General features: G+C 43.7%; 1 protein-coding gene across 2 annotated transcripts in view; it reads left to right on the top strand.

Annotated features, from left to right (window-relative positions):
• LOC147660706 (transmembrane protein 120B) overlaps positions 1 to 27,570 on the top strand; it is a 118,319-nt gene that overhangs the window by 35,053 nt on the left and 55,696 nt on the right. For both annotated transcript variants that reach the window (XM_086951521.1, XM_086951522.1), the window contains exon 4: positions 13,003 to 13,062. In XM_086951521.1, coding sequence (XP_086807647.1) covers positions 13,003 to 13,062 — 60 coding nt within the window. The remainder of the gene's footprint in view (positions 1 to 13,002; positions 13,063 to 27,570) is intronic.

The raw sequence follows: 27,570 nt of genomic DNA, 5'->3' as shown, positions 1-27,570 counted from the left end.
CAAGGGGGGGGCCGAGAAAAAAGGGGGGTCCCAAAACGCGTTTTTCCCATGTTAATTTCCATAGGGCGGTTGGACTCACTTTTAGCTCGAACGGCTGAATGGATTTGCACGAAACTTGGCAAAATTGTAGGTACTGTTAGCCCGATGTGCCTTTGCTAGGTCTCAATATATGTGCTTCAGTGGATTTTGAGAAATTAACGTTTAAATCAAGATATATATCTGTAACAGCGCTCCGGGCAGCGATCCGGTTCGCGTACTTTTCGCTTATCGGAGCTTTGCGAAGCGAAGCTGATTGGCTCTCCGGTGTCTGTCAACATTCTAAACAGTCCGGTGCGGCCGCCATCTTGTCTCTCGGTAGGATCGAGAGACAAGAGGAGGCCAAAACAAAGGAGGAAATGAAGGAAAGGGGGCCAGGTAGACCCCTTCTGACCCCCTAGGATTGATGAGGGGATATTATAGAGCCACGCTGGGCCCAAAAAAAAAAAAAAAAAAAAAAATTCCGTTTTTTTCGCCGTAGAGACGCGTCTTGGTACGCGAACCGGGCAGCTAACCGGGAAGCTAACCGGCAGTGTAACGGGAGTCTGACGAGTAGCTGATTGGCTGTCAACATTGTAAACAGTTCGGAGCGGCCGCCATCTTGTCTCTCGGTAGGATCGAGAGACAAGAGGAGGCCAAAACAAAGGGGGAAATGAAGGAAAGGGGCAAGGTAGACCCCTTCTGACCCCCTAGGATTGATGAGGGGATATTATAGAGCCACGCTGGGCCCAAAAAAAAAAATACGATTTTTTCGCCGTAGAGACGCGTCTTGGTACGCGAACCGGGCAGCTAACCGGCAGCGTAACGGGAGTCCGACATATTGTGTTTTTTGAACGTTTGTGATATGTGCACGTGTGGATTTTGTCTAATTAAGGTTAAAAAAATATATATATATCTTTAAGCGTGTTTTGGCGCGCTTACGTTTTGGGTTTGGTTTGCGCTGCAGAGACGATACGTCACGGTTATGCGATGCATCATGAGGCGTCTCACGGGCTATGTGATACGTCACTTAATAAAGAATATATTTTACAGCTATAGATATTAGCTTTTAAAAAACCAATGAAATTCACAGAAAAAACCATAGGTTATAGACCATATATAGTTAGGAATTTGCATTTACAAAACCTTGAAAATTCACTGAAAAAACCATAGGTTATAGACCATATATAGTTAGGGATTAGCATTTAAAAAACCTTATTTTATTTGCACAAAACCATTGAAATTCCATATATAGTTAGTTGCACTAACTATATATCGCGGACCCGCAATCCACTGCTAATGATGTCACATATTACATCATTCATGACATGGTCAGTGACATCACTGATGACATCACTGATGACATCTCAAATGACATCACTGATGACATCTCAAATGACATCACTGATGACATCACTGACATCTCATTTGACATTACTGATTACATCACTGATGATATCATTTATGTGATAATACATCTTCAGACTCTAATATAACCTTAGATACACTCAGTGTAAACAGGCACTCACAGACTGTCACACATCCATGGAGTTACTCACACACCTAGTCAGTCATGCAAAGAATCAATCACACCTCCATTTCCTCAACTATACAGTTATACACACCTTACTTATTCAAACATATACTAACACATATTTACTCTCTTATACAATCCTTGATACAAGTTCACAATGATTCATACAGCCACTCTCACATACACTGGCTCTTATGTTCAGTTATTTATATATGTCAACTCTCACATGGAGTGTGTTTTACATATGTACTTACTTTGACATGTAGAACTGAGATATCCATTCACTCACCAATATACTCATGCACACAGTCAACTGTCCATACAGCTGTTTCTACATGCACTTTTGAAGCCATACACCTAGGGAATCAACTGCTCACACATCTATGCACAGAGTTATACACCTCCCAGCCACCCACACACATACTCAGTCTCCCATACAAATACTTGGGCAACCATTCAATAACCCATATAGTTACTGATATAGCTACTGATTTAAACATGCAGCAGTTTACAGAAGAACATAAATAATGATTGCCAAATTAAGACACTTTAATCACTAACCCATGCACTCAGTGAGACACATTTAATCATTCTCTCATACAGTCAGTCATGCACCTACTAAATCCTTCATCCAGACACTTATACATCCACTCATTCTTCAATATGTAAGACATATTTTAACTTTACAGAAACATACAGTCACTGGGTGTTGTCATCAGTGATGTCATCAGTGATGTCATCAGTGATGTCATCAGTGATGTCATCAGTGATGTCATCAGTGATGTCATCAGTGATGTCATTTGAGATGTCATCAGTGATGTCATCAGTGATGTCACTGACCATGTCATGAATGATGTAATATGTGACATCATTAGCAGTGGATTGCGGGTCCGCGATATATAGTTAGTGCAACTAACTATATATGGAATTTCAATGGTTTTGTGCAAATAAAATAAGGTTTTTTAAATGCTAATCCCTAACTATATATGGTCTATAACCTATGGTTTTTTCAGTGAATATATATATATATATATATATATATATATATATATATATATATATCAATCTGCATCGAAGCCTGAGTGTATGTATAAGTGTCTGGATGGAGGATTTAGTAGCACTGTGATTGACTAAGTGACTAAAGTGTCTCACTAAATATATGGGATAGTGATTAAACTGTGTGAATATCTATCGCTCCATCTCTTGTTGTGTAAACTACTACACATGTTGGTTACTAGCTATGTGAAAGTCTATATTGGTTATTAATTAGTTAAGTGAGTATTTGTATGGGATAGTGAATGTGTGTTTGGGTGGGAGGTGTGTGACTGTCCAAAGATGTGTAAATAGTTGATTTAGAAGGTGTATGAGGTTAAGACTCTATGTGGAAACAGTTATTTGAGTGAGTGAATCTCTTTATGGGTATTGTGATGAGTAAATATATTTCTCAATGATACATGTCCTACAAAGTAGAAATATAAAAGGCAGTGTATGTGACAGTTGTTGTATATAAATAAGTATACATAAGACTCAGTGATTGTATGAGTGACTATCGAAAACTGTTTACTTGTAATAGTGATTTTATAACACACTAAGTATGAGTTACTATCTATATGAATAAATAAAGTGGTGTTTGTATAAGTGTGTAGCTTACTAAATGTAAGTATGATCAATTGTTTGCATAAGTGAGTAGGATGACTGCATAAGTGAATATGATGTGTGCTGGTGCGTAATTTCGATGTAGGTGTATAAGTATATTTAATAGTGTTCTATTGATCTTTGTTAGCATGTATGAGTGCCTCTATAGGTAAGTGTTTAGATCTGTGTAGATGTAGGAATCACTGAGTGAGTTTTTAGAAACGTGTATTGGAGTGCAATGGTTTCAAATATGGTACTCCATATTTTATAATGAGTGTTGAAAGGTTATACTAGTGTATGATGAGATGTATCAGATTGTCACGTGGATGATGTCATTTGAGATGTCATCAGTGATGTCACTGACCATGTGATGAATGATGTAATATCATCATCATCAGCGGATTGCGGTCGCGCGAGTTATAGTTAGTACAACTAACTATAACAGGAATTTCAATGTTTTTGTACGAGTGAAATGTCCAGCTAACTATAACACCCCTAAAACCTATGGTTTTTTTAGTGAATTGCTAAGGTTTTTTAAATGCTAATTCCTAACTATAACATGCCTGAAACCTATGTTTTTTTCAGTTTTGTAAATGACAATTTTTAAATGTATTGTTATATTTATTTTTTTGATACTGATTTACTACATTTTTTTAAACTATTTATTTTTAGATATTTAATTTTTTAAATTACATTACAAATTTTTTATATAAATTGAAAAAAAGTTTTGAAAAATATTGAAATTCGAATATTTTTTTTATTTTATATATTTATATATATTTTATATAGCAGGCAATGATATCCTGTGGAAGGAAATTCAAGTTACTGGTAAGTACGGTTAGAATGACTTTTCAGGATCAGTACTGGGCTCAAAGATGCATCACCGAGGTCTCCCTGATAACAGGTGAGTAAATCGGAATTCGTAAGATTTTACTTCGGTCCAGTATATATAGAGCCACTTTCCTACACCATCCCCTCCCTTCACCACTGTGCAAACACGCACTGTGGCCCGTTTTAGTTGGGGAAATAATTCCCCTTCAATCCTGAGGGTCCCTAGGGTCCAACTAGCCCACTAGGTACATCCAGTAAGCGCCACAGAGCTGCGTAGCAGAGAGATGTAAAAAGGGGCACGGCCTGCACCACCTCTCTGCAGCGCAGTGGCACTTCCTGGAATCACCTGGTGGGCTACTTGGCCCCCAGAGTCCCTCAGGATTGAAGGGGAATTTTTTCCCCATCTTAAAACGCACCACAGTGCGTGTTTGTACACGTCACCTCAGACCCCGTCCGCTCCCTTCACCACTGTGTAAATGTGCCCTGTGGCCGTTCTAAGTTGAGAGATTAAGTCTCCTTGAATCCTAAGGGACCCTAGGGTCAAACTAGCCTACTAGGTACCTCCAATAAGCACCACAAAGCTGCGTTGCAGAGAGGTGTAAAAAGGGCATGGCCTCTGAACACCTGTCTGCAACGCAGCTCCCTGGCGCATACTGGAGATACCTGTTGGGCTATTTGGCCCTCAGGAACCCTCAGTACTGAAAGAGAATTAATTCTCCAACTTAAAACGTGCCACGGGGCGCGTTTGCACAGTGGTGAAGGAAAGGGGCGTGGCCTGAGGTGACATGTCCGCAAACACGCCCGTGGCGCATTTTAAGTTGGAGCATTAATTCCTCCTCAATGCTGTGGGTCCCTGGAGGCCAACTAGCTCACCAGGTACCTCCAGTATGTGCCAGGGGGCTGCGTTGGTGAGAAATGTTCAGCCTTAGAGGCCCACCCAACATTAAACTATTAAGCCCCGGGGGTGGCGGGAGACCGCGCTTTGTTTTTTTTGTTTTATTGGCACCCCCTGAGCAGGCCTAGGGGGTCAGGGGGTTTCTACCCTGCCCTCTTTTCACGTTTTTCGCGTTTTGCTTCTTAGGTTTCTTGTAGCTCGGGTCTGAGGCACAAGATGGCTGCCAACACTTCCTGATTTGGAGTGTTGACAGCCAATTACAATTCAGCTCGTGCTCGGCAGGGTGCGCGGATCCTGCGCTCCTCTAGATATATATGTGATTTTACTTTTGATTTTCTCAGGAATTACTGAACAGCAAAAGGCACGACTCTGAACCAAGGGCTACCTCTTTGTCAAATTTGGTGTAATTCCGCTCAGCAGTTCGGGCTGTAGCTGCGATTAAAGGTTCCTATGGGAAATTGCATGGGGAAAACCGGTTTTGGAACCCCCCTTTTTTCTCGGCCCCCACTTGACGAATCACCCCGAAACGTTCAAGATAGGAGCGGACCAGAGCACCCCTCCAGTTTTGAAAATTTCGCGAAGATTCGTCAACCGGTTCGTCAACCGGTGCAAAATTATTCCAAAAAGAATGTTGCGGATTTCCTATGGATAATAGGTCCGAACTATAACTACCTACTGGCGGATATATATCTATATCTATCTATCTATCTTTCTTTGCCAAGTCAGTAGCCCCCATTCCAGACAGATTAATAGCATCCATTGGAAATCATGTGGTAAGATATACAATAGCTTTAATAATTGTAGTGCCGTTGAATATTTACGATTGTAAACACGCTCCACTAAAGTTATCATGCAGTTGTATTGCCCTAGCTGAGCTCTTGGAGCCAATGTATTGTCTCAATAGAGCATGCAATTGGGTTCCGGAAATGTAGTGTGCAATTGTGTATTCTCTCAGCTTTCATTGTGCGGGATGTGTGTCTCAGCAGTTCCTGCCTGTAAGAGAAGTTATGCAGCTGCTTTTCATGATCCTCTACAGTTATTGTGCTATCAGTCCCACCTTAGCAGTGAATTGTTGCCGTTTGTCATGTGTTCCTCTAGCAGAGCTATTGTGCCTGTAGTCATTCCTATATAGTTGAACTGGGTCTAATCATTGGTCTAGAAACATTTACATCTGTGAACATGTAGGCTTTTACTACCCTTTACCAAAGGACATATGCTTATGTTAAAGGCTCCTTTGTGTTCATAGCAGTAATTTGTTGTCCCTCCGATTTACCAGTATTTCTTGGGCCAGTGTAGATTTTATGCCCATATTTGTGGTTCCATCAAAGGTGTTAAGTTGATATTTAGTTGCACATTAGGATGCACGTCTGTAATCTGTGTTTGCCTCACAGTCTCTTTCTTGGGGTCGCCACTGTGGTGCGCGGCAGGTGGCAGAGAATAGCATAACTAAAGCTATGCTATGCTATGTCTCTCTCGGGCGGGCATCATTTTCATTAGCTGAACAGACACTAAGAACCTAGCTTTTTAGTCTAATCTCAACTATCTACTGTGCCCAGTTATGTGTTTACTACATCTTGTGAAAGGATGTTTGCTGATTAGTGCAGTACTATTCCTCTACCTGTATGTTAAACTACTGTAATGCACTGATTCTAGTTGCTACCTCATACATGAAAGAATGTCTGCCTATTGTTACAGTATTATAATTCTACCTATATTTTGAATATTTGTAATGCAGATTGCTACCTTGTATATGAAAGCACTATCCCTATACCTGTATTTTAAACTTCTGTAATGCACTGATTCTGATTGCTACCTCATTTATGAAAGAATCTCTGCCTATTATTGCAGTATATATTTCTATCTATATTCTGAACATTTGTAATGCACAGATTGCTACCTCATATATGTTGGTTGCTAACTAATGACATTTTCGATTCTATGATTCTAATTTTTGATTCATATACATTATTGGCGGCATCTGTACTATGTTCCTATATTCTATTTTATTAGTCCGACTGCTACCTCATAGACCTCACATCTCTGGTTGCCCACCAGTGTCACTTCTGTCTCTATTTAAACATTTGTAATGCGCGGGCTGCTAGCTAATGTTGATTTTTGACTCATGTTAATTGTGGTTTGCATTTGTATCTTGCTCTCATCAGTATTATACCTTCTCCTTTATTCTGCACTACTCTGCACATTTTCCTCTACCTGCACCCACTCCTTTTCTTCTCTCCTGTTACGCACCGACTGCTACCTCACATACAATATACCTCTACTGTAGTATGCAATACGCTGCACAGTGCTACAACCTGCACCCACCCTCACCCTTCTCTTCTCTCCTGTAATACACCAACTATTACCGTGTATAGTTCTGGATGCTCACTAGTGTCACCTTTGCCCCCTAGGATCATTGTTGATCCATGTAATTGGTATTATACCTCTCTCTTGTACTCTGCAATATACTGAATGCACTTGCTCTACTGCATACTCTGTCACTTTGGTAACGCTGGCTGATCACTATTCACTCCAGTACCGTGTAACTTATGTATGTATCTGTGCCTCTACACACTCTGATATCTGGGATGCTGACTGATCACTAGTACCACATTGTTAATGTGTAGCGTACTTTACGTACTTGTTTTCCTGTACATGTATACCATTATATTGCAGTCTCCCACACACACCTAAACCACCGCCCCATCATGGATCCTATCGGCAAGCACACATATAAAATCAACTACCCACCGGCACTCACCAAAAAAGCCGCTAAACGCTTTAAACACAACTTCCTTAGGTCACACCATGAAACATCCTATGCTGACACCTACTTCTCACCGGTCAATGGATCCCTGAACACTGATATCATCTTCCACACCACACGCAGAGCTCAATGGCAAAAGGCGTTCCACACCCTACTCACCGTCTCTTCCACCAAGAAATCCTCTCACAGCCTAACTCTTTCCATCACGCCATCCCAACTCTTTCCAGGCAGAGCCACCATCACCATCTACAATAACGGGATTGTCCTATCTCAATCCACAGACAGGAACCTGGAACTACTAGACAACTTGTTCCCGACTCTCATAGAGCACCTCTCCAACTCGCGGAACAACATCTCAATTAGGGACACACCTATTACCCCGGACCCCCCATCTCCTACCCGCAACTCTTCTATCCCAGTTCAGCACCGGGCAGGTGACTCAAGCGCATCAAACACTGACACAGATTGCTCCCCCTCATACACCACCCACACCCCCACCCCTTCTACCAACTCACGGTCATCCACACTCTTCATCAACACTACTCACACACCTACAGATGGCCTTAACACCCCGCTCACCGCAGACGGCACAGCTCCTTCCCACAGCACACCTAACCTAGTTCAACACCAGAACAACACTCCTATTTACAAATCCCCCTCTCTATCCCCCCCTATACTCAGCCCCCATTACCCTCGAAATAACCACGCAGAACACACATCCTCTCTCAATCTAACTACCCCTCCCCACAACAGGGCCACCTCCAATCTCATCTCCCCTCCTACTCTCAGCCCCCACTACCCGACCGGTTCCCCCACCACCACTATCAGTCTCCCAGACTACACCCTGATCCGCCCGCCTACCATCAATGCCCTCACCCAGACCACCAACCTCCTACCTACCTCATCCACTCCTCTCCCGCCCAAAACTTCTCTCCCCCCTAACATCACCCAGTACACTAACACAACGCAACCCCGTTCAAACACCAGCCCTCCCTCCCATCAGCACGCGAATTCCCTAGTCGGTCATTCACCTTTGACTACCACCCCCAACCCCACCCCCTCCCCCTCCACCTACCTCACGATGGACAACACCCCCTCCACCTACCCCACGATGGACAACATCATGGCCACTCTCTTCAGATCAAAGAAGACATACACATCATCAAAGAACTACTCTCCAGACACCCCACACATCCCTTACCCACCCCCACGCCCTGCCCCAAACTGGCCACTCCCCCCCCAGCAGACACCCTCACACACCCGCCCAAATTGGCCACTTCCCCTACGGCCGACACCCACACCCTACACCGGGCGTCAATACCTGTTCATAGTCGCAAATTCTGCCCTCGGCCCCCTCGCCGTCCCTGCAACCCCACACACAACTTCACCTCCCAACCCATCTTGTCCTCCGCCCTCCCAATCAACTCTCCCACTCAACTCTCCCCCAACCGGACCTCAATGCCAGCTCGCAATCGCAACAACCGCCCTCGTCGTACCCACAACCCTATTTCTGATCTCGACACACTCCCCCTTCTCCGCTCCTATGACCCAGCATCCCAAAATGACACAACCTCCCCACACCTCACCATCCCCTCGATACACTCAAATCCCCTTAGACCCCCCACACTAAACAACAGATCCTCCGTCCCCAATAACCTCAGAAGAGTCCCCCTCGCTCTTGAACCACCCACCACCCCCCGTCTCAAATGCACCCTCCTCAATTGTAGATCGGCCTCGAAACATGCCGCCGCCATTGCAGAGCTCCTCTTATCGCGGGACCTCGACATAATCATACTGACTGAAACCTGGCTAACAATCTTCTACACCTATAATGGACATTCTAGTTCCCCCTAACTACCACATTATCAGGCTCGACAGATCAGGCCAACTGTGGGGTGGAATCGCATGCATTTACAGGAACAACATCTCTGTTCGGAGAGCCAACTCCACCTCACTACCATCTCCAAATTCATGTGAATACATCTGCCTCGACATTATCAGCGAGGGCAAACCGATATGCTCTCTTCACAGCATTTACCACCCTCCCAGGGACAACTTCACCTTCTCCCAACAAATCATGGATATGATCTCAACCAATTCCGGGCGGCAGCTCACCCAAATATACCTTGGAGACTTTAACCTCCACTGGAACGATCGTAATGACGCGGTGGTAAATAGTCTTAAAAATTTCCTCGACGCTCTTAACCTCACCCAAATATGCAACAGCCCGACCCACGAGAAAGGCTCTATCCTTGACCTGGTCATCTCCAAAGAGGACTCTATCCTACTCGAGTCCATCCAACCCTGTGACTGGTCAGATCACCATATTATCACATTCTTCATCAATGAAAAAGTTAAAGTCAACCCGACTCAATTCCCCAAACCGAAAGTTTGGAAAAGAGACATGAGAAAACTCAACCCAGGCTCTTTGCCCCCCAACAGGCGCAATCTCCTTCTTCCACCGACAGACGATACGGACGTTCAAACCCTGACTGACCACTATCTCAATGCCATGACCACAATAATTAATGAGGCTGCACCTATGCAGCTAAAAAGAGTCACTACTAAAATCTCCAACCCATGGTACGACGGGAGTCTCAATGAGGATAGACGAGACATGCGAATGGCTGAACGTATCTGGAGAGCAGCTCCCTCTGCAATGCACCTAAAAGACCTGAAGAAAAAGAGAAACGCCTACTTCAGGAAAATAAAAGTACAAAATCAGACTTCTTCAGCCGCCAGCTCGACCAGGCAAAAAACAGACCGAGAAAACTATTTGAGCTTATCAGATCACAATCCAAGGAACAACCCCAACCAATTAACACTGCGAGTAAAGCACCCTCCTGTGAAGACTTCGCTGCTTTCTTTATCCAAAAAACTGACAACATAAAAAGCGATCTCCTTATTGATGCAAGCCTCCATTCCAAACCCCAGTGCCCAGCAACCGCTGAACCAAAAAACAATGCTACATGGTCAACCTTTGGCACATACTCGGAAGAAGAAATTGGTAAACTGCTCAACACCCTGAAACCATCCAATCACCTCACGGACCCCTTGCCTGCCTCCGCAGTAAAAGACTTTACCCCTCTGCTTCTCCCTCTCTGGACTAAAATTGTCAACAGCTCTCTCCAACAAGGAAGCATCCCTGACTCCCTCAAAGTTGGTCAAGTCACACCTCTACTAAAAAAGCCCACAGCCGTCCCTTCTGACCTCAACAACTACCGACCCATCACCAATATTCCCACCCTCGCCAAACTACTAGAAAAATGCGCACAACTACAATTGACTAATCACATTGAGCAATTTGATCTCCTCAACCCGCACCAGTCAGGCTTCCGAGCGGGACACAGTACTGAAACGGCCATGACGCACATAATTGACGACGCACTTCAAATGCTAGACCAAAACGATACTTGCCTCCTCATCCTTCTTGATCTCTCTTCAGCATTCGACACCGTTAAACATGAGAATCTGCTAGAACTCCTAAACACAAGAATGGGCTTATCTGGTACTGTTCTCAAGTGGTTCACTTCCTTTCTTCACAACAGGACGCAGAAATTCAAGAGCAACAACCTGATGTCCTCGCCAATACCTGTAACGCTAGGAGTCCCCCAGGGCTCCTCTTTATCCCCAACTCTGTTCAACCTAGTCATGGAACCACTCACCACCTTGCTACAAGCATCCATACGCCGATGACACCCAACTTTATCTCAAATTACAATCTCCCAATGACATCCTGCTCCTGAACGCAACAATCAGATGCACCCAATCCTGGCTTGCCGATAATTACCTCAAACTCAATGCCCTGAAAACAGAGTTCCTTCTGATCTCACCTCCAGCTAAGAGCTCCACTGCTCAAACCTGGCTTAAACACCTAACTGCACTCAATGTCCAACCCACCATCGTGGACTCAGCAAAATCTTTAGGCATTACACTTGACACCAATCTCAACATGCAGCAACACATCAGCAAGGCAACTAAGGGCGCGAACTTCCAGATCAATACTCTGAGAAAACTTAAACCCTTCCTCCCAGCCAAAGACTTCCAAACCGCAGTACAAGCTATAGTCATCCCCCGAATTGAATACGGCAGCACCACACTAGTCGGACTCCCCCTAACCACAACCGCACCCCTAAGAGCCTCCCTAAACGCTGCAGCGAGACTCATCACTGGGTCTAAAAAGCACTCCCACATTACCCCTGACCTGAGAGCCCTGAATTGGCTGCCATTTGAAGCCACAATACACCTGAAAATCGCCTGCATGACACACAAGGCGGTTCACCTTAAATCACCCGGTTACCTCGCCCAGAAATTGACAATATCTGGCGGAACCAGAAACACTAGAGGCACAAATAATCTTCTGCTGAAACCGCGAAGATTCCGGAAGGAAAAAACATATAAGCGCTCCTTCTCTGGAATGGCACCTAGGATCTGGAACTCTCTCCCTCCAGAAACAAGGCTTATCCCATCCACTACACTCTTTAAAAAAGAAGTAAAAGCTATCCTCATGGCTAAATACACTTGAACTAGTATCTAGAACTCTGTTAACACTGTACTACATGCTTCTACCTGCTTGACCCCTTTGCCTACTTGTATGAGTAGTCTCCCTCACATACCCCGTATGTAACCTAGTTGTACTGTTTGATTTATTGATTTATTTGTATGATTACGCCCCCATCATGTACCCCTCTATGTAACCTATTTGTACTGTTTTGATTTATTGATTTATTGATATGAGTACGCCACCATCTATGTAAAGCGCTCTGATATCTGCAAAGATCTTGTCCGCGCTATATAAAACTTTTAAAATAAAATAAATAAAATAAATGCTTCACATGGGCACCTTTCCACCATTTTGAAAGTAGAGGGCAAGGGAAGACAAAACCCCTTCATTGCTATTCTGTGACAGCTTGTGTCCCCTCTCAGCTTCCACATGCTCGATTTACTGAGACAGTCCATTGATCTGGGCTGATTTTTAAAGGAACGTTTTGTAGGGCTCCTGCCTGTGTGGGCATCTGCACTCTCCTTTATGAAATATCCCTTTCTTTCCTAAAGGGTACTTTATAGTCTACTTGTGGAGGGTAGGTAGTGTTTGGCAAGAAAATCTGACCCAGATGCAGAAACTGGCCCTGCTGTATGCTCTGGCAAATAAGGGGCTGGTCTGTTCACTTGTGAATGCTTATCTCTGGTTAGTTTGCTTTCCTGCCTGCACAAGCCATCGAATGCTGCGTCTTGAATCCTTTAATCACTGTTTTAATGTTCTTTGAAAAAACAATGTTTTTGTTTGTGTTCATGTGATAATCTATTTCTCAATGTTTTGTTTTGCAGTTTATATCTAAACCTTGTTCTTGGAAATGTGAATGTAACTCTTCTTAGTAATCAGGCAAAGTAAGTAACACTTCTATCCTTTTCCATTTTAGTGTAAACACTTTGTTTTATTGTACTGGAGTTTTTAAACTTTGTTTACCTCTTTATTCGAGGTTAGCATGTGAACATGACAAACCAGTATCACAGTATTCCTAAAGTAGAATGTGTATTACAATCTTTTTATTTGTGTGCAGATTTATATAGCGAAAACCAGACCCGAAGGTATTGGAGCACTTTACATGAGCAACAGTTAATTTACACAAAGACACATTCATATTTTGGTAGGGCAGAGGGATTAAGTGATTTGCCCAGAATCACAGGATTCTGAGCCGATGCTGAGGTTCTAACAAGATTTCCCAGCTCCATAGTCGGCCGCTCTAGTCGTAAGTCTACATCCTCTCCCTGAAAATAGCACCTCTGCATCCTTTGTAGCCACCTCTCTGCTTCCTGTCTCTCATTCTTCTCTCGATCGGCCTGGTCAGACACTTGGGGAGCACCTGCCTTAGATGGTCCATCGATCCCCTTTTGTCCTTGATCTGAACTGAGTTACTGCTTGCCAGAGGGCTAATATGTAACATTGCTCTCTGGTCCTTGGGAAGTCTACCTTTCTGTTGTGAGCCATGCTGAAATGAACCAGTTATTTTCCACTGCCCACAGATTGCTTGGTCCCATTGCGCTCAAACCTTGTGTTTCAGGGACTGAATAACTCCGTATGTTATTCATAGTGGCAACTTCAAGAATCCCAGAATTTTTTATATATGTCCAATACGTGTTGATTCTCTTGTCACTGCAATGTCTCCCGCGTGTATCTTGTGTTCCTGGTTACATAACAGTAGAGGTTGTTGTTGGTCAAGTCTGATCCGGTCACTGACCTCCCCTCTAAATCGCTCCTCTGCTTCTCTATCTATCTGCATCAGTAAATTGGGACTGCTTCATCAGGGTTCCCTGCACATTCACCCTGTCTGTGTATGACTGTGTTGTAATGCATGTTTTGAATGGTGTCAAAGGTCTTTTGTCTGCCACTGTTACAGCTGGTTGCATCAGAGTGTAATATGTAAACCTCTCCACATTGGCAGTAAAGTGAGAGTTCCAGGCCTCAAAATAGCTGATGGTGTGACCCTTGAACATGCTGCCTATCAATGTACCTTTTCCAAGTCTACATTGTGCAAACTTTGTGTGGCTATTTTGGTTATGCCTGATCCTTCTTCAGCATTTTACACCATATCTCCATCTCTGATGATGCAAAGGCGGAGACAGGCTGGGCTGAGGAATGTTGCCTTATACCTGCTGGAGTCTTTTTTGGTGAACAGGACTTAGCTGGGGGGATTTTCTGCTTCCATATGAAGTCTAGCGGGGTTCCTCCCTCAGTCCAACCTTATTTAACCTGTATGTCGCCCCATTGGTGCAACTGGTGCGCTCCCTTGGTTTCCAGATGCCATCCTATGTGGATGACACACAAATCGTCGTCTCCATCTCCGATGATTGTGAAGGGGCGGCAGACCGGTTTAGGTCCTGTATGGATGAAGTTAGTATTTGGATGAGCGAGAACTGGCTTAAAATGAACATGGCAAAAACTAAGATTGTGGTTTTTGGGGCAAAAACTTCTATCTGGACCGACCTTTGGTGGCCTGAAATCTACAGTACACTACCTGTTCCGGTGGCCATGTAAAACATCAGGGGGTGATCTTTGACAATACTTTGACATTTGATACCTAGGCCAATAGAATACGGAGTTCTTGTTTGTGAATCAAGACCTTGAAGAAAATGTTTTCCTTTTTTCCTGGGAATATGATGGTGTCAGTGGCCATTGTGCTCATTACACCTCTCCTTGACTAATGTAATGCCCTTTATTTAAATGCCAACCAGTATTCGTTAAATAAGCTTGAGGTCATCCAAAATGCACCTGCTTGGTTGGTCTGGGGTCTGCCTAAACACAACTCAGTCAGTCAGGGAGAGTTTGAGGACTCTCCATTGGTTGCCATTGAGGAAGTGGGTGATTTTTTAAAGACCTGTGCCTCTCCATCAGCAATGCTCCTGCTATCATAGGGCCGCCTTCAACTGGTATGCTCCTAGAAGACCTCTGAGTTCGGCAAGACAGAGAAAGGTGATAGTTCCCAGGTTTAGGAAAGCTGGATGGGAGAACAAGCTTTCTCAGTGGCAGCAGCCAGGTAAATAGTAGCAGTATGGAATCTTACTTGATTTTTCATAGGCAGATGATAATCTGGTTATAATTACAGTTCCCGGGGCGATTTCCTTGCTTTTCTGCATGTAGTTTGCTAGGGTTGTCCCTCTTCCCATTGGTGCATTACTCTGTGACAGCAATTCGATGCTGATTTGTTTTATTTGCTTTATAAATTCAATTAATTTAAGTTCGATCTCTTTTTTTTTTCTTTCTGTCTGATAAATACCGGTGGAGTATAGCTGGTGAGGGGGAACGTGGAGAGCACCACCCTGATAGCTACACCTTCCCATCTGTCTTACAGTCAATTGGGGATTTTGCTGCAATAGAGTTTACACCTTCTTTAGAGCATATACAATCATACCACATTCCAGAGAGTCTCGCTTGCCAATGCCAGGCCTGTATTGGAAGAATGTTCTTTGCATCCACTCCCTCCAGTGTCCTCTGCTGCTCCACTGTGTTGCCTAGGAAGGCTAAGCCAACCTTGATTCAATGATGTGTCCAAGTTTCAGCAAGCTACCATCTTTTGTTCTGTCATATGATCACAAGGCCATCTCTGGTGCGTCCCCTGCAGCACTCTGCTGATCCTCACCGTATTTGATCAATCAAGATGCATGTATTTGTACAATAGAGTTTACCTATTTGGAGTGCAATGTACACCACAAGTTAGTGCTCTTGGGTGATTCATATTAAATTATCTAGCTAGAAGACTCCCAGCTGAGGCACTCCATGCAGCTACACCTTCTGACCACTGCTCCAGATTAGCATATTCAGCTTTATCCTCTTGATACTGGTTGCCGGTAGCTAAACAGATCCCATTTAAATCACTCTGCATTGCCTTTAAATCACTGAACAAGTTAGGACCAACACAGCTGACAACATTTCTTAATCCGTATATTCCAGCAAGGCCCCTCAGGTCAACCAAGTTTAGAAATCTTGCTGCTCCTAAAGTAAGGAGAGCCAGGTGGGGTGGCAGGAGCTTCACTACCACAACAGCTAAACTGTGGAACTCCCTGACAACCTCGCTTAAAAAAGAAACTAACCTGTTAAAATTTAGAAAGGGCTTAAAAACCTGGCTTTTCGAGGCATAATTCTTAAACTTACTCCAGCTAGGCCTCTACGTGCTAAGTGTAGCGCCACGACACCTCAGGGTATTTGTTGCACTTTATAAATACATCATCATCATATTATTCTGTCTTCACAGCATCTGCGCTTCTCTCTGCCACAGGGAGATTGAGACACTGGTAGCCTTTCCTAGCAGTGATGTCTTATTTTTTTAGTTGGTCACTGGGGCAGTTGAATCGATGCCCACAAGAAATGAAAAATACAAATGCATTACAAGTGCAGTGACCTAGTTTATCACTATTTTTAGTCTCTCAATATCCACAAACACCTGGAAATTGAAGGAAAAAAATAGAACATCTGTATGTATTTGGATGTTTTTATTTTATTTTCTATATTTTAAATTCCAGGGGCAAGTCTCTCCCTTGCCCACCCATAGATACATTTATGGCACCCGTCCTTGGCTTAGGCAAGAGCGAGGGCTTTTTCTAAAATTATTAACGCCCCCTAAAGGGCCATGATTGCCAACAAAGCACTAGGATTACAAACAAGGCATTAGGATTGTCCTTAACCTCATGCTTCTTCTCCTTCAAATAAATGAGTGAATGATTTTGCTCTTGCAAATTGGGCGCTGGGGCAGTTCTTAGCTGTTCTGGTTTTCTTTTTTAAAATGTTTTGATACAAACTTTCAGCATGACCAAGGAGTTACAGTAGACATAATGCACTGCGTTCAATCACGTCTTTACATACTCTATAACAAAATATCAGTAGTTCTTGAAACAACAACGTAACATGACCGGTATCCATCAATTATTTTGCTCTGTGCTCACATTACTAATATAAATATGATCAAGAGAGTGGTTGCATCAGCGTGAGGTTTTACTTCCAGTGTGTATTCAGGGGTCACGTTTTGCCAGGAGGTTTCCCTGGTGTTTGATTCCCCTGCTTATCAATGTATTTCAGAGTTGCATTGTTTTGGTTACTATTCTTCATCTGGCTGTCTAGAGTGACCTGTATCAAGCATTTGGATACAGCTCAGTATAACTTCACACAATGTTTGGCTCTGAATAGCATGTAACTTCTCTCGCCCCTTCAAAGCAGTTTGTCATTGTGTTCCATCAATTTCTATTGTATCATGTGTCACTGTAGCCTGGCCAGATTTCCTGCTCTTTGTTCTGTTTGTTAATGTTGGTCTTTTGGCTTAAAATATGGCCTGATTATTGATATTGCAGTCAACTTTATTCTTTTTTTTTTTTGGTTTGAGTTATGACCCCTAACAAGGCACGTCTTGGAGGTGTCTTTGGTCATTCTACCAGTCAGGGGTCATATTGCTTGCATGATCTCAGTCCTGTATTGGGATAAGTCTATGCAATCCGAGTACATGCACATGAGGTTTTTGTTTTTGGAATGACATAAAAACTCACAATGTAACACTTTTTGCACATTTCATACATAATATCCCAAAATAACAAATTTTAAAATAAAGTTATTACCATATTTAAAACAATTAAGTCGTAGTTTAAAACCACCTAAAACATTGGCCAAAGTGCATTTGCGAGGACATGTTCCACCTACTATTTCCGCTGTACCTAGAGTGCCCTATTCCCTCTATTGATTATTAATCTTGCTGCACACTGAGTAATCCTATTCAGTAGGGCAATAAATGAATTACTATGGTGTGAACCGCTGGGCAGCTCGCAAGGTTTTTTATTGGGCCCTGGCATTAGATAAAGTGAGCTTACATCATAGAAGGCATTGAAGAGCAATGTGCCTTTTGGAAAATCATCTCAAAACTTTACAGATACTAAGCCCTTATTTTTTCACATTATTCAAAGTGCTCATATTAAAATGAGCCAGCACGACTCTTGCTATGATTATCTCTGTTCCTAAATTGATAGAATAGTGTGAAGCTAAAGCCCTTTTCTGTGCTCATTTAGCTACACACTAAACACAGATTAATCCCATTCAGTGGAATGGCATTTAGGGTATTTATCTAAGAATTGATGGGAAGATCCTGTGTAGTCTGTAGGGCATCAAATAAGTGCAGTGTAATATGTTTATACTGAATCAGCTTAAATCTGCCATTTCTGGATACCGCTTTCAGGTACCCCAGTGCCTGTTTCCAATTGGCATCTGTCAAGTCCCTTCCCATATCCTCGGCCAATGCTTTTCTGTGTCTGGGCAGATACTTCCGCCTCGTGGCCCTCAAGGCCGAGTACATCCGGGACCCAGTGTGTGTGTATTAATTGCCTCCATGCCACAGTCCCAACCTCATTTGACCATGCTAATTACAGCATTTAAGGTTATCCATTTTAGCTAGTTTCACAAGGTAGAGCAGGCACCATATTAAGAGGTGGGGGATGCATATACCATCACCGTGGTTGTCTTTTGCAGGGTTCTGAGTTGTACACAGCATCCTTGGCAGCCTTCGGTGTTGCTGCTGCTTTAGGAATACATGCGTCATCAACAGTGTTTCCTCTGTTTTCCTTCATATTTATTGAACCTGCATTGTCTTGGTCTGCTAACAAACCCCGAGCGACTGCATCTGTGCAAGTAGAGCGAGCTGGACAGTACCATCATTTTGATGACTGCTATCCTGCCCATTGCGGAAAGGGACGGCTTCCAGTGGCTGGACTCCTGAAAGCAACAGGGTTCGGTTTCCAATCATCGATGCCTCTTCTGTATACTAGAACTGAACGCCTAGATATTTAAAAGTTATGGGTTCCTGTTTGAGGCGGTAACACTGGCAGATCATAGGGGTCTAGCCCTGATGGTGACCTCAGTGGGTACCGTTCACGACTTGTCTGTGTTCAACTCGAGCCTAGATACTTACCAAAGCTTTCCAGGTGGGCCAGCACCGTTGATGTACTCGTTGCACAACAAAGGTACTTTAATGTGTACAGTAATGCACCTTCTACGTATAGGGATACAGTAATGATCTTCTGTCCTAATTTAATTCTCCTGACGTGCCTTCTTGACACAGCAACTCCGCCAGGTCGGACAGAAGTGGCAACATGAAACTCTAACTCTGATCTCCCAGATTTCACCCAGCGGAGGACCAGGTTTAGATATTTCCAGTCAAGTGTCAAATGCCTTCTTTATGTCACTTATTCCTTCTCTGTGACACCATCACCACCATTGAGCACTCTCTCTTGAGTAGTTTCCTTACATTCAGTGCAGTATTTCTCTGGGAACAAAGCCCAATTGGTCCGGATATTTAAGGTTGCGTAACACTGGATATCCCAGCCGCAGATATTTCACCCAGTATCTTGCAGTCTAGATTCAGCATGGAGAATGGTTAAGAGGACACCTCCAAGGGTCCTCTGCCTCACAGCTTACTGTGTATCCCAGGCAGTAGTGCTGGCCTCTCACCCATAAATGTTTGCAGTAGGTCTCTTGTGAATACCAACCATTCATAGAAACTTTAACAAATATTTCCCTTGGCTCAGGATCTGAACTGTCCAAGCCCAATGCATTTGAACATTACCAAAATTCACCTTCCGTAATTGCTGGTACGATCTTGAAGTTTTGGGGTGGGAACTGTGTGTACATGTGACTTCCACTGTTCACCTTTCTCTCATAAGGTGCCTCTATCGTTTGTTCCCCTTAGGAAATCTTTTGACTTTATGCGTCTCTCATGAGGCACTTCTTGCAGGATATCACTCTAGGAGAAAGTTCATGTAGGTTTCCACTCCATGTCCTGATGCCACAGCCATACTGGTTTAGCCAGCTGTGCTGCTGACCGAACATTGATTAGTAGATGAGCAAGAGAGGGCAATTTCTTTGTGTCCCTCAGTCTGTAATCTCTCATCCGCCATCGTAGATGTGATTCCTGTCAGAAGTTATGAGCCCTGGTCGTCGTCGTCTTCTTTCGGTGTTCCTGGTGTCATTGTACTAGTCTCAGAGTCTCCTTTGGCATCTCTGGAATTTTTATGCTATTATGCAATGTACATCAGTGTCTCCCGGTTGGCTTCTGCAAGGTCTTCCAGTTCTGATTCTTATTTTTGTGTGAAGCCAGAGCCTTATGGTGCGTTCCACCTTCCCTTTATGTTCTGCTTTCTATCCGTTGACCTGCTCGCTGACAGCCAGTGACACTGTGAAGTGTGAGCCTGCCACATCTACGATTTTCAATGTAGCTGGGATGAAAAGCATGCATTTGAGGTTTAGAGAGGGGAAGAAGAGATTTGTCTTCAGGAACGCGCTGTGTTGTTGCTGCAGCCCCGAACCCACCCTCTCCCTCGGGTAGTCTTGAAAGAGGAATATCTTGTTGTCCTGGACTTCATAGGGTTCTCATGCAATTTACCATTTCAATCAAAAAGATTTGGGTTATTCCCTGTGGCTTGGTCTCGGTGCTAAGCCACTTCTCAAGATATAGCTCCATGCTCGGACCCTCTGTTTCCAATGGAAGCCCTGTCATCCTAATTTTGTGTACCCTCTGCAGCCTCTTCCAGGTAGCTCCATGAGGTATGAGACTTGTTTTTGGATGTCTCGTATGAATGGTTGCACTGTTGCCACACAGTTTCAACTTCATTTATTCTACATAAAATCTTATGCTGATCCACTCGGAATAGGTTAAGATCAATGGATTCTCTGTCAGTTTTCAGCTCCAGGGCCTTGCATGTCTCTCTGATGGCCATTAGCATAGCATGCAACTTGTCCTGCTTCAAGGAGTTCTCTCTGAAGTCCCCTATTACTGATTTGGTTGGCTAGCAGGCTCCTCACTGTTATGCGGACTTCAGATTCATTGTGTTGGGCCTGTGTGCCTTGGGTTTGACCTTTATAAAGAATATAATTTTGGCGAATGTATGACGTTACAATGCATACATTTACAACGCAGTTTTTACATCGCAACATCCACAACGCATTCCATTACATCGCATGACACTACATCACATATTAAAAAACTACCTTTACAACACATTCCATAACATTATATACTACCTTTACAATGCATTCCATTACATTGTATACTACTTTTACAACACATATCATTACAACGCATACCATTACATTGCATTTAAGTAAAGTATTGGATAGTATAGGGGGAAAAAATTACTAGTCTAACTCCAGGGGGTGCAACAGTAGGGTAAGTGTTGGATAGTGTAGGGGTACTATGAGTTGTAATGGTATGTGTTGTAATGGTATGTGTTGTAATGGTATGCATTGTAGTGACATGCAATGTAGTGTTATGCTTTGTAATGCCTGCGTTGTAGTGACGTGCGTTGTAAAGGATGTTGTGTTGTAAGTGTAGTGCGATGTAATGACTGCGATGTAAAAGTTGTTTCCCATTTTTGGAGGGGAGATGGCAATTTGGTGGACTCACCCTTCCCACCATCCATCCTCACTTTGCCGCTCCCAGTAAGTGAATGTCATCCAGCAGAGGTCCCTCTCCCTGTGTGACCCTGCAACCCTAATTTGCTTCTTCCAGTGTCTTTTTCTGGCGGTGAAACTATTCTCTGTACTCACCCAAGTGAATGAATGAATGGGGGGATTGGTAAATTGCATAGCCTCTCTGGGGTATGTCCCGGCACTGAATAGGACAAAACCCCCAACATTGCACAACTACTGCCATACTTTACTGACTCACTGGAAAAGCCAGAACTTGACTTTCTCCATCGGAATCCGGCACCGTTCCTGTGGAAGTTAGTTCTAGGCTTTAGCTGCCCAAAAGGAAAAGGCTTTGCCTATCCCCAACAGACGCTCTTAATACGGAAATCGACAAGAGAGGCTGAAGAAGACTGCAGTGTTCTGGAGGGACAATAGTGTACGAATCTCTTTGCCAAGTAGCTCGGGCTGGACAGAAACACTGCTCTATGAACCGGTGCCAAGGCTTTGAATACTATCCTCTTCCTTATCAGCAGCCACAGGAGAGCCTACAGAGCCGAAGAAATGGATGAGCGCCTAGGTAGACGCAAGAGGATCCTGGCTGCTGCATTTTGAACCACCTACAGGCAGTTCACCAATGCCTCCACAATTCATAAATAAAGATGATCAATGCATGCACCGCCACATTCCTTACTTCCAAAGAAAGGAGGGGAAGTAATTTCTTCAGGGTGCTGAGCATGGCGAAGCACTGACCCACTTGCGAGATCTGCAGCCGCATGAAAAGAAAAATGTCTGACTTCAGCGCTAAATTTTTTAGGACAGTGTCTGGAGGGGAAAAGGGGGTGGGGGCAGTGCAGGGGACAAAAGATCTTCCCACCAATTAGACAGATGAGATCCACATGAGATATGTCTTTTCTGAATTACATTTAAGTTGGCAGCCAGTCAAAAACAGCATGCAAACACTATGTGAAGGAGGTTGCAATAGAGGCATGGGGCCCATCAAACGCGAGAAGAGCAATTGGGTATCCTAGTCGTATGAAATAATTTGACACCCAAAAGGCTCTACCACATCAGCCAACGGGGACATGAATATATTGAATAGGGTATGGCTGAGCAGGGAGCCCTTTGGCACCCTTTGCTTGGCTGCCTTAACTACAGAGGAAAAAGGAGTGATCCAAACAGACTGGCATTTGGAGTCCAAAAAGGATCTACAACAGTCCCACACAGTACCCCCTACATCTAGGGCAGACAGACAGTGCAGGACGATGGTGTGTGGGACGGTGTTGAAGGCGGAAAACAAATGGAGAAGGGTCAGAACCAAATTAATTTTTCTTCATCCAGTGGCCATTTAACATGATCCAATATGGAAGAAGTGAAATTGGCCTGTAATTACTAAACATTTTATGGTTTAAAGCGGGTTTTTTAAGCACCTGGACCCAATTTTCAGGCAGCAAGCAGAACCTCCATAGCAAAAGACTGATTGAAAATAGAATTGAGCAACGGGTTAATGACATTTGTCGCTGCGGCACGCATCAAGATTGCTTCTCTCGATTGTTATAAAGAAATTGGCCTAAACTGAGTCAGCCTTGTGCTAAGGCTGTCCGGAGTCTGAGCACCTACAGGAGGTAGATTCTCCTGGAGAGCAGACCATGAACTTTGAATATCCGAGATTTTAGTCTTGAAAAAATTTTCTAAACCATTGCACATCTCTTGAGATAGGGCAGTTGCCCTGTGACAGGGCTGCGGAAAGAAAAAAAGGTTTTCACGAGCTTAAAGATTTCAGCTTGAGAGACGTGATTAGCTCTAGGGGCAGCTTTACAGTTCTCTTGCCTGTAGTTTGCTGCACACTGGTAGTTATCCCTGCACAGTGCGCAGTTCAATGAGTCCCTTCCTGTTCCACTGCCCTTTGGATTTCACTTGCTGCATTCCATGCGAACTGCTTGAGCTGCTGCAGTCTGCTAGATTGGACAAAGTGTGTGTGTGGGGGAGGGGGGGGGGGTGCAGAACCTGAACCAAGCAGTGTTAAGTGGCAGTATGTCGGTCCTCAACGTAATCGGGCTCAGCTCGTTTCCCCCACACATTCATTTACGTGTGGTTCCTGCCGGATTCCCCACCCCTGCCATTGGTTCATTGGGCGTGTGTGGCCTCTCCACTTCTCCGTCCCAAGCCACTAGAGCAACCCACAGACTGATTTGTTGGGGACTTTTACCTGCCAGCTTACAAGAAGTTGGAGCTCCATTCCATAATTTCCAAGCCGCTAGCTTTCCCGCTTCAGTCCTACGACTGCGTCATGCTCCATTCTGCTCCCCCAGAGCTAACCGCTGTCTGAGACCCCAGCGTTTCTCAGTGACAGCAGTTGTACACCTGGGTCTCCAGAGATGGGTGAGCCACCTAAGGCTCAAGCCAGAGGCCTGGCTCTGGCTATGCTTGAGATTCTCTTGGGGCCTCAAGGCCGAAACAAGATGAACTTTAAAGTGCCTTCTGAATACCACTAACGCTTTACCATCATATGCCATGAATTAAAAACATTGCATAAATCTCGGGTGTTAAAAATGAGAGAGATAGAGGTAGCCATCTTGTTGATGGATTGCATAATGTGAAACCAGAAAACCTCGGACCAATTCTGGCCTCCCTACTTGACCAAATTGTGTGATCTAAGCAAATATTTTATTTTATAGTGCCACCCTTTTCTTCATTATCACATATGAACGCCCCTTTGATACGTAAGCTTAGGGTGTGCAGGGTACAAAAATGATCGGCTATATTAAGTTGAAACGCTTGTTCGTGTTAAAGAAATACCTTAAGAGGCTATCATATTTTCACCCGATTGTTGCATGAATTAGATGCCAACTATTTGCAGGGCTTGCATGGGATCTTAGAGCCCCGTGACACCCTTGACTCTGGCTAGGCTCTGCCTGTTATTTTGGTGCCTCACCCACCTCTGTTGGTCTCTCCTCGTCCTCGTTGGGCAGAAGCTAGGGTAAATTGAAGTATTCATCAGTGGATATTGTGAGGAAACTTCGCAGGCTAGGTGGAGTGTTTTGAGAGTGTGACTTCCCGACCATGGCCAACAAGTCATGCTGGGCCTTCTGTAGCCTAAAAAAACAGGGGTGTAGTGTGCACTTGTGACTAGGACACCCAGAATTATGCCATCTGTCCCTACCACCCTTTAACAGCTGACAGCCATCTCAATGCTCAGTTTGCAGTAGCAAACAGGCCACTGAGACTTGGCCTTCTGTACCGCACACCATTTTGTGAGGCAAAAAAGACCTCAAAAGCCCTATTGTCCTGTTTTCTTTTTGCAATTGTGAGCACAGCACCAATATTCAACTTTTGAAGCGTTTTCCAGCTTTATTATAAAATGCAAAAACAGTATTGTTTAACATATTAAAAATATGCCCAAAATAAAAAGTAAATACTAAGTCTTGTAATACAAAATGCAATCTTACCAACAATTCTTAGTTATTTTCAGGCCCTACAAATAATAGGCACCCATCCTGTCTCCCGGGCACAAAGTATGCTTATTTCCTTTCTAAAGCCGAGGCGATGAAGGAGCCACTCGAAGAAAACTGGAACTGAACTCCTGAAGCGTGTCTTAGGGCAAAGAAAAGGCAGTGTGTACTTTTTAGTTTTTCGGGTTCGCCTCTCGGAAACTCCTTGCTCTCAGGAAGGTGGACACCACCCGCTTTTGCCAGCTGATCTAAGAGATGTTAACTCTGCTTCAAGATGAGAGCGTCTTGAAACTGAACTAAAGCATTACCCAGAATGTGTGATGAATTATCAACTCTTGCACTTCCATGAAACTGAGGGATGCATGTGAAAAACCCCTGTGGGATAGTCTTGTGCATTTAAAGATACCCCAAAAACACTTTTCCACGTGCCAGTGGCAGCACCTGAATAGTGGAGTGGGACCTATCATGTAGTGATTTAATCAGTCTAGAGTTCTAATGGAGCTACTTTGCCATTTTATGTACGTGGAGGGTGTAGGCTGTTGAGAACCCAACGAAAAAAAAACAAAGACTTTGCAGTTACTATATTGGCCAGGGGTCTACAACCTTTTCTGTAATAAGAGCTACTTATGTTCAAAGAAAATCATCCTGAGCTACTAATATTTTTTAGTGTTGAAATAGTGACCTGATCAGACAGGCGTGCATTAGCGCAAACATTTGCAAGATTACTATCACCTCAGTTCATCAAGCACTGTTGCCAAAGGAAATGTGAACAAGCTGCTGTGGATCTGCAATGCCTCTATATGTGTCATACGTAATAGCGATATCTGCAATGCATCTGGCACCAAAGTAATAACATGCATGCCAACAGACCAGATTCAGGCTGGAGGCTCCCGGTTTTCAAAGCCAAAGATGGATTTATTTTAGCTGTCTAAAATTGCATCTGTTTCGATGTCAGTCAGTGGGGGAAATAAAATCCCTCAAATTTGTTTATGCTGTCTCCCTCTCTATAAATATTGGCATGTATGTAATAATATTTGTAATGGGTCTCCCCAACGCTACACGGTTTATCACTGAAATATCATCTTTCAATATATTTTAGAAATCCAGACATTTTCTCACTGAAAATCAGATTATTGAATTCTGATAAATACCCAAATTTTCGTCTCAAATAAACACTTCTCAGTTTTTGTATACATACATTAATTGTACTAAATAAATGTTTGCCGTTTAGTAGGCAGGGTTGCACAGAGAAGAGGTACAGGAAACTGGAGAGCTACCATTAGCTCCAGAGGTATTCATTGGTGAATCTTCAGGGTGAGAAGGGGTGATTGGTCCCAATACCTTACTAGCCGTATTTAATTGAGCAAAATTTGAAAAAGGTACTTGTCCTTGAAGGGGGAGGCCTCACCTCCCTGTCAACAAGAGGGTCCAAGAAAAAGTCAGGACAAGTAAAAATCGCTGTTTCGCATGGAAAAAATTCCAGTACAGGGTATACAAGGTTGTAATATTTATGTATTATGACTCGCTTCAGAGACTCTGAGTCAGATCGCAAAAGAGCCCATGGCAGCCAACATGTGTTTCGCCCCCTTTACATGGCCATCCAGCCTGGGGCTTCCTTGGGGCATGGTGAAATCTGTTCAGGACCAATTTGGTCCTGTTTAGTCTGCTCGTGGTGGTAGATTTCTCAAATGTCTCTGGCGTAATGCCCCGGCTTCGGCAATCATTGCAGTCGGCATCATAACACATAAATATTACAACCTTTCATACCTTGTACTGGAATTCTCTCCATGCGAAATGCCGATTTTCACTTGTCCTGACGGATTACTTGTTGGTGAAGCCTGCCTGAGACACAGTCTCTGCCGCTGCTGTCCAAGTCGGTAGGTTGATCGCGTTCAGTGCTTTAAATGGGCCGGTACTCACTGGTACTTAGTACCGGAACTTCTTATTTTTAGCACTCTGAGTACTGGCACTTCTCGACTGCAGAGGAGAGTACTGGAACTCATAAAAGGTAGGCGCATCGGCTGCTTGTGCTGGTGACCGGACTGACAGCCAAGGCACTTCTGTAGCCGTGACTGGTTAGCTGCTCATTTGCATAACGTCTGGTGTTCACCATCCTGCTGTGTTGCGCACACAGGATCGAGGCAGCCAGGTGACAGCGCAATTCAGAAAGCAAAGGAAGGTGACGAGGTTAAAATGGCTTTAATCCTTTAATTCTTTTGTGTGAGTAGCTTACGTTTGTCTGTTTGCCAGTGCTTTTTTTGTGTGAGGAAAAAAGCGAGAGAAAGGGAGAGATTCGATATACTGTTGGGAGGTATATTAAAGGAAATCTGTGGAATGCTTTGTGTGTGCACGTCTGATTGATTTTTTCTGTGTGTGCACGCTCGAGAATATATTGTGTTGTGCCAAGCAACAGCAAATAACAGTATGGAAGCTGTAAATATTATATAACAAGGAAATGTTAAAACATCACGCGTTTGGCTGTCGTTTTGTGTATTGAATTAACCTGTTTTA

Source organism: Lissotriton vulgaris, unplaced genomic scaffold (genome assembly GCF_964263255.1).
Source record: "Lissotriton vulgaris unplaced genomic scaffold, aLisVul1.2 SCAFFOLD_2916, whole genome shotgun sequence".
Classification (NCBI taxonomy): Eukaryota; Metazoa; Chordata; class Amphibia; order Caudata; family Salamandridae; genus Lissotriton; species Lissotriton vulgaris.
The sequence above is the reverse complement of the archived record's forward strand: the minus strand, read 5'-3'. Positions and strand labels throughout refer to the sequence as shown.